Below are 12,493 nucleotides of genomic sequence, written 5' to 3' on the forward strand. Positions count from 1 at the left end.
GTAAGTATAGCTGCAACAGACTCTTCTGCCCTTGGGAAAGAATAGAGGGGGCTATTTGGCAAGCGGCTGTTGCAAGGAGCCAGGTCATAGTAGTTATTAGCCAGTAGAGTCTAAAAGAACTGCCAACCAGATCCTTACCACGCTTGGCCCCTTTCAGCAACAGTTAACTTCACTCAGCTGCCTTTGAAATAAATGGAACAAAGTAATTGTGACTCACTCTTTCAGTGGCAAGTTAAGGGCAACCTACTATCTCTGAATCGGAGCCTAAACCTGGCATGAGGATGAGATGGCTGAAATCTGCCAGTTTGGAGGCAGCGCAGCCAAAGACAGTATTAGTTTTACAGCAGTGCTGCAAAGCATGACAGCTGGCAGAAGGGGCCATTAGCAGTGACAGCCAGAGAGCCAGGTATATAGTTCATATAGGTGCTGTCAATTTCAAATTCTCACTAAGTGTGCTTGTAGTGACAGGGTGACTTCCTGATCCCCAAAGTCCAGTTGTTTTGACTTGCAGCTTGATTTCCTGCATGTATAGGCAGAAGTGTCATCAAGTTCAATGGGAGTTGCTTTCAAGTAACTACGTAGGATTGGAGCCTGAGGCTCTAATCCTAAACATACTACCTATGAGTAAGATACCTAGTCCGATTAATAAGTAAGAGCCCAGTCCTTTGTGTGTCTACTCAGAAGTAAGTCCCATTGCAGTCAATGGGGTTTACTCCCAGGAAAGTGTGGATAGGATTGGGCTGTAAGTTAGTTAACAAATCAGTAAAGATGTCCAGTATTTGGGTATTAAATGCCCAGTTCTCTTAACTCTAGACAATCACAGCTTAAAGACACAAGCAAGCTCATTGTTTGCTTTTTCTACTTTACAATATGTTTTAATGTATTGCTATCCACCCAGAACTGTAGACACATTGGCAAGGTCAACAGCTGAGATTTAAAAAAGAAAAACAACATTCCTTTCCGGATCCTCCCAACCATTCAGGTAGCACATTACCTTACCTGAATCTGACTAGCAGAGGAACAGTGCCTGACCCTTCTGTAAGTTTTAAACCTTGTATTTGGCCAGTTCAAAATACCTTTTGACCAAGAAGTCCAATAAAGCCATTCTCTTGCCTTGGCAGAAGTGCAAAAAATTCAGGTTAAAAGGAATAGGAAAACAAGGTTCAATAATTCACTGAACTCTTTATTTAATAAGCACATGGAACAAGACCTAAATGACAGCGCAGTTGCCAAAACTTGTAACAGTCCCAGGCTTAGACATTTTTGAATATGAAGAAACAAGTCAAAACTCTTCCCCCCCCCCAGCTTGACTGGAGTCCAGGTGTTTAAAAAAAAAATTAAAGAGAAAAGGTGATTGGGTAACCAGTAACACCCTCTTCTGAGCCTCAGTACCTGAAGAAACTGCTTGACAGTGATTTATAGTAAGGCCTGCATTCCTGGAAGTTACCACTGATAAGTCATAAAATGGGGAGTTTAGAAAAGCTCTTAGCATTGGCCTGCTGGAGTCAAGAGGGAAATGCCAGTTGACCAGAGCGGGCAGACTTCCTCTTGTACCATGAGCCATTGGATCTAAAAAAGGCAAGAATAACAAAGCTGTGCCATACATATTCTAAATTAGGGGAAGGGGGAGGACTCCGTAGTAGAGCAAATGGCTTTGTGTGCAGAAGATTCCAGGTTCAAACACCAGGTGAGACTGGGAAGATCCCCTGCCTGAGACCTTACAGAGGCACTGCCAGTCAGTGCGGATGATACAGGGTGGAGGTATCGGTGGGCTAACTTAAAAGAAGGCAGCATCTGGGGAGAGGCTCCCCTGGCTTGCTTTTTCCTTGGATGTGTTCACACCACCAGTACTGCAGGCAGCTGCATCCATTTGCAGCTCAGCTGAGTGTTGAGCCCCACAGGAAGGTTGACATCAGAATGGGGAGGGTAGTGGGGGCCTGGTAGGGTTACTTTTGCTGCACTGCCTGACCTGACAGCCCAGTGGCATCTCATGTTGAAGGTTATTTAATGGTCAGATTATAAATAGTCATCACATGTGGCTGGATGATTAGAAACTACCTTCATGTTCCCCTCGTCACAAGTGAGTATCAGCGGTGATGGCCAGGCTTTCCTGGAGCTCTGCTAGCTTGTCCCCCTTTCACTAAGCCCCCTTCTGAAAGGGTATTATTAAACCATCTGAACCCCCAGCTGCTAATACAGGGGATACATGTCTCCAGACAAGGTCTAGTCTAACGAAGGCAACAAAGTCCACGTGAAGGCAGATAGAACATTGTAACAGCACCATCCTAAGCATGGCTACTCAGAAGTAAGTTCCGTTGAGCTCAGTGAGTCTCACTCCCAGGCAACTGTGTATAGCAGGGGTGTCCAAAGTTTTTGGCAGGAGGGCCACGCCATCTCTCTGACACCGTGTCTCGGGGGTGGGGGGTGGGGGAGAAAATAATTAATTTACATTTCATATTTGAATAAGTTTGCATAAGTTTACATAAATGAATATATTAAAGATGAACTTATATGAATGAATGAAGGTCTTGCAATAGCTCAAGGCCTATTAAAGGCCTTGCACAAAGCAAGGTTGGCCTTTCCTTTGCTGCCGCTACTGCATCACAGATGTGAAACAGCACGCAGTGGAGGGAGTCCTCATCCAACAGCTCACGCGAGAGGTCAAACGGTCGCCCTCATGCTGAGAGCAGTTGCGTCAGGCCAGTGCATGCCCCAGCAAGTCTCCGGAGGGCCAGAGGCTCATTGGAGACTGGGGGCTCCCTGAGGGCTGCATTGGGAGTCCTCGAGGGCCACAAGTGGCCCCAGGGCCGGGGTTTGGGCACCCCTGGTGTATAGGATTGCAGCCTAAGTGTGGTGGGAGTGACCTGACCTTCTTTTTATGTGGAAAACCAACATGGGGAGGGTGGCATCAGTGATTCCCATGCTGATGGGATTCCAAGCCCCACCAATCACACGTAATTTGTCTGCAGCAACAAACCTGATCACAGGGAGACAATCTCCCTGTATATAACACGTGTTACTGCAGAAAAATGCTATATGCATGGGTGTCCAATGAAAATGTTGACGCTGGTGTGGTAGTATTACATCCATGTCTGTTTACACCTTAATATTAACCAGCACAGGTGCTTTTTCTTTAAGTGATTGGTGTGTTACACTAGTAACAGTCTCACATCACCTTCCAGCTGCCTAGGATACTTGCTCGCTGACACTGTTATCCAGGACATGATAACATTGGGGGTTTGTTTCAAAGTGTGTCCTGCTTAACACAGTCTTGCACATAAGTTTAGTCAAAGTACGCAAGTAGAAACCATTTAATCCCAATTGCTCCCATCCAGTGTTTTGCTAGGAGCCAGCATATACATAGAGCTGCATCTTAGGTTGCCCTGTTTGTTTTGATGGAAAGGGCACATCTTTGTATGTGGTGCCTCCTCCATGAAAGAGAATGGGCAAACCCCACATGACCAGGCATTCCATCTGCACATCAAAGTTCTGTGGGGCTCTGAACTAGTGCAGGTGTCTTCACTGGGTTGTCCTGTGCCAACACTTTGTCTCAAACCGTTGTTAAATGATTTGTTATGCACTGTGACACAAACTGACATCCTGGCTGTGTGCGCCCATCACCTACGTCCATCAGAGTTGTATCTTTACAACTTGCCATTCGTGAAGCTAAACTGTTATCTTTTGCCGTATCATCGCTTTGAAAGAGGAAGGGAAAAAAGCGGCTTCATTTACAGTAATATAATATCTGCATCTGTCTAGCTGAAGCCTGACAGCATAGCCTTGGAACATATATATGAAGGGTTCTGTCTTTTTGTTTCAATTAATTTGAAAAATAAAACTGTGAACACCCATAAGATATGTTGTTTGTATACTTCTGTTTTCTGGGGTGGTTTTTTGTTTTTTTTAAAATAAGTTTGCTGATTGCCTTCAAACTTTTTAGGTGTAGCTTCTATTACCTTCCTGTTTTTGAAAGTATCTTATGTTTTACCAGAATGACTTTGTAACCAGCGTACAGTGTTAATATAACACTATATATTGTTATGTATCCGTCCACTAGACTTTTGTTAACATTTTCCAGTGTCCTAAATGGATTCATTTTTCCCTGAGTACACCAGTAAGGGGACTCCTGTGCATTTGATAGATGTGGTTTTCTTTTGTATATGTTCTTGAATGTTTTGTTTCCCGAAAGTTTGAACACTCAAAGTGGGAAAGAGAAAATACATTTTTAAAAAAAAAAACTCTCAGACATTGCTCGGTATGTGTGGCTTTCATTTTTTTGTTTGTCACTTGTTGTTTCTGTGGGTTAGGAGTGGGAAGCAACAGGGTGGGGGATAATGGGAACCCTGTGGGTTTGTGGCATTTAGTTTTTCCATAGGTCCTTTGTACGCACATCCTCATTTGTTTGCTCTATAGCCTTTGGGGTGATCTTTGACCCAGTCACTCTCATTCAGTGCTATCTCGGTACAGTTCACATCATCTTGGCAAGACCCCCAACTTTGTGCTTCTTTTCTGCATGTTTTGGCTCTGCAATGCTCAGGACTGGGTTTGGCATTTCTGCCTTCAGTGGAAGGGTTAAATCATACTGTAACTCAGGGGTCATTTAATACAATGGATTGGCAAGAAATGCAGGCCAGATCAGCATCACAATTCCTAATTAGTTGATGTATTTTTACTGGGGAATGTGGTGATGGCTGCCAGCTGAGATGACTTTAAATGGGGATTAGACAGTCGTGGAGGAAAGGCCAACTACTGGCTGTTAGTGGGAAGGGTTTTGGGTGACCTCCCTGTTCAGAAACAGTGTACCACTGAACATCATTTGCTAGTGCGAGAGCAGGGAGGGAGGGTACTTGCTTTGTGCCCTGCTTTTGGGCTTCCCAGAGGCAACTGGTTGGCCACTGTGGGAAGTAGAATGTTGGACTCACTGGGCCTCTGGTCTCATCCTACAGGATTCCTCTTGTTTTCTTAAAGGATTAATAATTCCCCTACCTCTTCCCACCCACTCCCCACCTTCCCCCACCCCGGTACTACTTACTGCCAGCCAGCACTGCTTGCCAGTCCTCCAAGCAGTGCAGATGCTCAGCGCCAACTGATGCTGTCCCGGTGCCAGTGGCCCCTCGTCTCCCCTTGTCTCCAGGTGCCACAGATGTGCCTGAAGGCACATTTGGGACACCCAGCACTAAAGAGCTCTGGATTAGGCAAGTCCTGACCCAGGCAAGTCCTGATGTGCAGATCGTCCCCTTAGCCATGACGCTACCCCAGGTCTTGGGAAGAATGGGGTTATCCTGCAGATGCTTTTTACCTCCTAAAACAAACAAAGATAATAAAATAAGTTTTTAACCTCCATAGCTGTGGAATGTGCATGACAGCGTGAGGTGAATTCTGGGAAGCTCAGGGTTAGCACCTTACCAGAGCTAGCTGTCAAATGGGTTTGGGTTTTGATGATGAGAATAACCCACATGTCACATGATTTGGTGATGGTGACTGGCCTGGTTGCCTTTAAAAGGGATTGGACATCCATCACAGGTTACAAGCCAAGATAAGTATATGCAACCTCCTGGTTTTAGAAGTAGGCTACCTCAGAATGCCAGGCGCAAGGGGATGCCTCTTGTGGTCTTGTGTGCTACCTGACGCATCTGGTAGGCCACTGTGAGATACAGGAAGCTGGTCTAGTTGGGCCTTTGGCTCCAGTAGGGCTGCTCTTAAGGTCTTACCTGGTCCTGTTGTGGAGATGAAAGAATAAGATGCAAAATTAAGCTTGTATAATTCGGGTTGCAAAATTGGGTGCAGAATTTTGACTGGCCGGGGGTGCAGAGGCCACACTCAGCTCTGACGTTGCAGAACCCTGTCCTTTCCACTCTCCACTCTCACTGCTTACTTCTAAAGAGACTGTTGCTTTTGCTTTATGCTCCCCCTTTGGATTCTGAATGGTTTTTTCTTTTCTCTCTTTTCCGTAGCTTCTTCTTTATGTAGCTGTCAGTCACCTTACCGAGTTTCACTTCCCTCTCTCCTAATGGACAGTGGAGCATAGAAGAGCCAGCAGGCCCTGCGCCACACATGCCCCCCCACCCCCCCACACCCCAATTGGGAGACAAGTTACCTCATTCTTCCACCACCTTCGCCTTTTTGTCCTTTCTCAAACTGACTCACCGCGGTGCGTGCGTGTCTGTGTCCATCTTTTCCGGGCGTCTGTCTGCTTGCCACTCACTGGTTTGACTGTTCACACTGCCCAGAGATCGATTGACGCAAAGTGGCAGAGAGGACTTGGATGACATCCAAGTGATTGCACTGGAAATTTCCTTCTTCTTTTTCCTTTTAATACAACAGGCCCATGCGGCTTGGCATGAGAACTAGGAGTTTGCAATCTGCAAAACGGTGTGTGTGTGTGTGTGAGTGAGTGAGAGAGAGAGAGAGAGAGACGGAAGAACCAGAGATGTTTTCTCAAGTGTTAAAATCCTATATAGCTCTAATCTAGCACTGATTCTAATTCTCTCCAAGAGATACCTTAACCTGGTTACTCCAAAAGCCATATGACTTCACAAAGATTCCCAGTCATAACACTCCCTAATGTGGGGGGAGAGATTCAGGCATCCCCAGCTCAACGAAGGACTACATGTTTCAAATGGTAACCTTTGAATAGGGTTTATTTAGCTGAAAATGCTGAGAGTATACTATTCGGTTCCTAGCTCCTATCACAGTCATTCCACATGTTGTAAGGGCTTTGGATGAAGTATCTGTAGAATATATGCACTTGTCTCATTCACACATGCTTCAAAAATGGAAAAGGTGAAAGTGACCTGAGAACGACAATTCCCAAAGTTTCTTCTTGAGCTGGTGTCGTAACACATGTAGTCAGAATTATCCATGGGCCACTTCCAAAAGAAGGGAAGATAGGAAGGCCATCGGGTACTATACATAACCGTCCTACTACTAGAGGCTGCCAGGCTGTGGTTTGAATTGTAGCTCTCTGGTTTGAGTTCACAGGGCCTGAAATGTCCCAGGATCTGACAGTCTGCCCTTTTTTTAACTCCTGCTGATTTGCAACAAAATACTAAGGATGGAGACTACCCCGAGATGATCAAGCATGCTTAAGTCCAGAGCTGTGTGTACTTGATGTTTTACCAAACCTAGAAGAAGCGCATAATGTGCTATTGGGGGCAGAATCCAGCATTTGAAGTAGCACTCTTTAATCCCTTTTTGAAAAGTCAGTTTCTTCCCCTTCTGGATGCAAAGATGGACTTGAAAAATGCATGTGTAATTTCTAGTAGGCCCTTGAAAGGGTTTCTACTCCCATGGTGTTTGCACTTCCCCAGTAGTGGCAGCAGTAATGACAAAAGGTAAGCAAAGGCATGCAATTTACACAGATTGCAGAATTTTGCTTTTTGTGGTGCAGAATTTAGTTGAAGTTTGGAGTACACACAATTCTGCTACAGTCCCATTAAAATTGCAACACTTCATCAAATCGGTTCCAAAGGTTTTTTTTAAATTAAATCTAAATGTGTCCCTGATTACTTAGCAGCAGATTTGTTTTACCCTATTTTTAAGTACTAAAAATAACTGCAGGTGCCAGGTGTCAGCTTAAAGGTGCTCCTCTTCTCTCACCCATCAGCCTCTTCTAAGATGCTGCCAGCTGCATATATATGTGGATATACTCAATCGATTAAAACCCATGTGATTAATCCACGGAGGTTTTTGTAATCAAGCAACAGTCTTAATTAAAGGGTGAGATGCAATGACTCAGTTAAGTCTTTAAATCCCATGGATTTCATTGAGAGTTAAACACTCTAATTGGGTTCCTTTGGGTTATGCGCCAGCGGCCCTTTGCTGTGACGCCATTAGCACACTGCGGATGCCCTTCTCTGAAGGAACACATGGATGTCATGAACCATTGCAGTGAAATGGCAGTGCAGAAATGTTGTTAAAAGTGTAGTTGTGCAGCCCAACAGTTCCCGCGCCAGATTTCTCAGCAACGCAAAGAGAGTTCCTCTTGGGGCTGGTTCAGATTATACTTTGTTGCCCTGACAAACCTGATGCAAAAGCAGATGCAGTAGCGTGTCTGTGCTGCACACATGTCCTGCTTCCTGCCTATCCTGCCCCCCCAATTGTGTGGTGGGGGAAGGCGTCGTGAGCCATCTCTGCACACAATTACAGAAACGAACTAGGAAGGAAGGAACAGGACATGCCTATTATGGTGTGGGGCCAGTTCTGTGTCAGTTTGCGCTAGATGTGGGATAGCTAGAGGTGTCTTTTTCCAGTGTGTGTTTACAGCCTAATCCTATCCACACTTTCCTGGGACTAAGCCCCATTGACTCTAATGGAACTTACTTCTGAGCAGACATGCGTAGGATTGGACAGTGAGTCTTCCTGAACACAATGGGCTTACTTTGGAGTCAAATAAATTACACCGTTTTCAAACACCTCTAGGGAATAGCATGAAGTCTGGGGTCACTCTTAGTATAGAAGTGCCTCCCTTAGCCCCTTGCAGCCATAGGCTACAGAGAAATCCAGATAAATAAATACACAGCAATCCCTCTTGTAGAGTAGAACCTACCTAATCTACTCTTGTAGAGTAGAACCTCTGCAAGAACATAAGAAGAGCCCTGCTGGATCAGGCCACAGGCCCATCTAGTCCAGCTTCCTGCAACTCACAGTGGCCCACCAGATGCCCCAAGGAGCACACAAGACAACAAGAGACCTGCATCCTGGTAGCGGATGGTACCTGGTAGAATCCTCCCCACCCTTGCCAACATATGCACTGCAGGGGAAGCTAAGGAGGGCCACCATTTGGCATAGTCTTATTTCACCTGGTTTGCAAGGGCCTGCGCCTGCATTCCACAGGGGCAAAGTCCCCATTTGCCCTGGGAAGAGCAGTCAGCAGGAAGACAGAGCACGGCCAATCCTGGTAGCCTCATCTGCGTATGTGTACCGTGCACATGTTGGCAGGCCCATGCTGGTTCCTGCTTTGTATGTTTAGGCATGTGCTCAAAGCATCTTACAAAACACTAACAGCCCTTCCTCACCCTAGCGTGCAAGCTGGCCCTTGCTTTCCAGCCGATCCATTGACATGGGTTTCATGCGCAAACTCTTGTGCATTGTGCTTTGTCAGTGGAAGAGTCCTTCTCAATGTGTGTCGACCCCATATGGCCTTTCTCTGTTTGATTGTTATTTCATGGTTTACTGAAGTCTCAGTCTGAGACATGTGCAAGACAAGTGAGCTGTTGTAGTGGATGGAGTCAAGTCTGGAAAGTATCGCCCTCGTGCCAGCAAGGTAAGCATGGAGCAAGGATGGTTTAATAATGTCTCTTAGTAGGTCTCTTTAGTAGGATCTGCTGTTTATGTTAGTTATTGAGGTTTTTTTGTCTGGAAAGATGTAAACATTTGCCATATGGTGACTCACTCACCTTCTCTCAAATCTTTGCCTAACTTAATATATAAAATACACTGCCAAGTTCTTGCAACTGTAGTGACCTCTGTAAGGGCCAGTTCCCACAGTACACTTTTAGGTATACTCATGAAAACACCACATATCATACAGATATATTGATCAGGGAACTACAGTTGGCTGCAGCTCCCTGTTCATTTATGCACTGGTTGGCAAACCCAGGTTTGTCTCAGTGTAATGTGTGAAATGGCCCTTTTCTGTTCTGGAGCACAAGCTGACACAGCGACCTTTTGGGCATACCTAAAAAGGACTGTTATGCACTGCTTAGGGAGAACACTTTAGCTTATCGGAGCAATTCTCACAAGACACGTAGCTGGTTCTGCAGTGCCCGAGTCATCTTTCAAAGGTTTGTAACTGAACTATTAAGTTTGTGCAAGTTTTTGTGTAAGTTGTATGCAAATAAAACACAGACTGGCCTTGCAAATGTGTGTCAGTCTGACTTGAATCCTCCGTGATTTGTTTCAGTACTTGAGTGTTGCCGTTCAAACTGTTTGCAAAGGCAGAGGGCCAGGTGGAGGTACACAATTACAGCCCTCTGCCTAGAGGATCAAGAAGCTCTACCTGGGCCAGGTAACTTAAATGGTAACATAAGGTGGTTGGTGGTTTACATTCTTGGTGATTTGATTTGAAATTGTTCTTTCAGTTCATGTCAAAAGAAGAAAGGGTGTTTGTGTTGGTGGACATGTTCTTCATAACTGAAGTTAATGCTGTGTTTATCAAAAGACAGACTGTCATGTCATGCTCAGAGAGGCTGCAGTTGATTCCTGCCCACATCAGAACATTTTCAGTTACAAGCACTGGTTTAGCAATGTGTGTTTTGTAAGACTTGAGAACTCACACCCTTATGCTCACACTCTAATAACAAACTAACAATCCTGAACTGAACAGTCAGGCAACAGACTAATCCTAGCTGCACGAGGAAGCGTTTAGCGAAACAGGTGTGGTATACAGTACACTGTGCCTTCTTTGCCCAAAGCCTAGCTTTGCACATCTGTGTGAGTGTGGCCCATGCCAAGGAGATTGGTGACCGAGCTGATATCATGTTCAGGAGGGAAGAGAAACGTTCATTTAGTTCCTGCTGCTTCTTGCCCTGAACAGTGCAGTCGTATACCTGATGTGGGTCCAGAATGTTTCCAAAGCTTAACTGCAAGCAGTAAATGGTAACAGGTGAATGGGGCAACCCACAGATCACATAAGTCACAAAAGTAGACTGTTATCAGAAACATGTATGTTTTGAATCAATCTGAACTGCTGCTCAGCAAATTCATTGTATATGTCTTGTTTGTGTGAATGCACTCCATACAATTATGGGGCTCTCTTGTGCTCCTTTGGCATTCCCCGAGAACTCTTGGGTAAGAACAACATCCTTTTAGTCCCAGGGCTGAATGGTAGAGTGAGATTCTTGCAGAACTGAAGCAGCCCTAGCTGGCTTTCCTTGTGACGGTCACCTGTACCAGGGTCATTTCAGTCATCATAGCGCTGCAGACTCAAGGCAGGTAGGATGGGTGAAGGCTACAGAATAGATCAATGAATACATATTGAAAATAATGCAGTCTGGCAGAGAGAGACTCTACTATGTCGTATGACTGCTGGCCTGTAATTACTTAGTAACCACCCTTAATCCAAAGTCAGTGTGGTTGTTTTTAAAAAAAATTCATGCTCAACTTGACAAGGTTTCACCATGATGGGATGTCTGATAATCAGTAAAAACAACCTTTACTTGTAAGAATTGCCTGCTGCCTCTGATTGAGGTTCATCTACTCAGGCTGGGTGTTGTCAGCTGTGGTCAGCTAAATGCAGTTGTGAACTCCTTAATTAAAGCATAAAGACAATAACATGCCACTATTGGGCCATCAGAAACTGGTTATTCACACATAAAATAACTCTGACAATGGAGGTTCTACATGGCCATCATGACTAGTCAGCCGGTGGTAGACCAGTCCTCCTCCCTGGCTGTATTTGGCCAAGTGTAGTAGGCCAAAGTGGTCTTCACCACAGGGTTCACAAGGTGTAGCCTGCAGGGATCTACTGCCTCTGAATGGTTGTGTCTGGGCCGGGATTTGAGCACTGCTCTCCCTACTTGAAGCCCAGCACACTAGAATAGGAAGAGGTTGGCTGTTCTTTTTTGTGTTTATGCCTGAGACAATTTGCTAACGGGTTAGTATTGTGAGAAGGCAGTGTGCCAATTGTTACTGTGGGTAAATTAAGAAAACAGGCACTCCTTTTCCGGGACCAAAGTCCATCAAACCCAGCATTCTGTTCCAACATCATCCATCCAGAATTCTGAAAGCACACTTCCTCATTCTGTTTCCAGTGTCTAGTATTCGGAGCGATACTGTCTCTGTACATGAAGGTTCTGCTTAGCTAACGGCTGTTGAAATGACAAAGTATCTACCCTATGAGTTTGTATAATACAAGACGAGCCAATGCCACATTTTTATGGCTGTGGGGGAAAATATCAAGATGAGGTTGGAAACGCATGTCCCAAAACTTGAAAATGAAGCACTTAGAATAGCTTCCATTCTTCACCCCATACCACGAACTTTAAATAGTTGGGTTTGCCTAAATTTCTTTCCAGTGGAAATTCATTTCTCAGCCTGAAATGACTGACTGCTGAGACCACAGGAGGGAGCTAGAGAGATCCTTTAAGGCATTACTAGAGCTTTTCAAATGCCTGGTTTTGGCACACATTTTCAAAAACAAAGACTTGGCAAAAACAAAGGACTAAAAAGTAGGGGAATGTGTTTTGAAGTTACAATTCAATAGCTACATGTGTTTAAAGTTTTGAATGTATGTTGAAGTTACCGTAATAAAATTGTGTTACCATTTCATTATTGTAAATTTTTAGGATATGGGTTCATGGATTTAATGCCTTTGTGACTAAATCATAAGCAGAAGGAACTAGACTGGAATGCAACAGTTTTCATATTTATATGTGTCTCATGAGAAGCAGGGAAGTAAACTAGGTTGGTTCTTTCATTCAATGAATATCCTGAGATTTATATCCCATCGCGTCTCTTGGGGAAGAGCCCCAACTCTGGTAGTCGAGTATGT

The 12,493-nt window shown here is 44.8% G+C and overlaps 1 protein-coding gene across 1 annotated transcript in view; it reads left to right on the forward strand.

Moving 5' to 3' along the window:
• SEPTIN11 (septin 11) overlaps positions 1-6,028 on the forward strand; it is a 91,298-nt gene extending 85,270 nt beyond the window's left edge. The window contains exon 10 of the mRNA XM_066632248.1: positions 5,955-6,028. Within this exon, the coding sequence (XP_066488345.1) occupies positions 5,955-5,970 (16 nt within the window). The 3' untranslated portion in view covers positions 5,971-6,028. The remainder of the gene's footprint in view (positions 1-5,954) is intronic.
• Positions 6,029-12,493: the final 6,465 nt, after the last annotated feature.

This window comes from Tiliqua scincoides, chromosome 6 (genome assembly GCF_035046505.1).
Source record: "Tiliqua scincoides isolate rTilSci1 chromosome 6, rTilSci1.hap2, whole genome shotgun sequence".
Classification (NCBI taxonomy): domain Eukaryota; kingdom Metazoa; phylum Chordata; class Lepidosauria; order Squamata; family Scincidae; genus Tiliqua; species Tiliqua scincoides.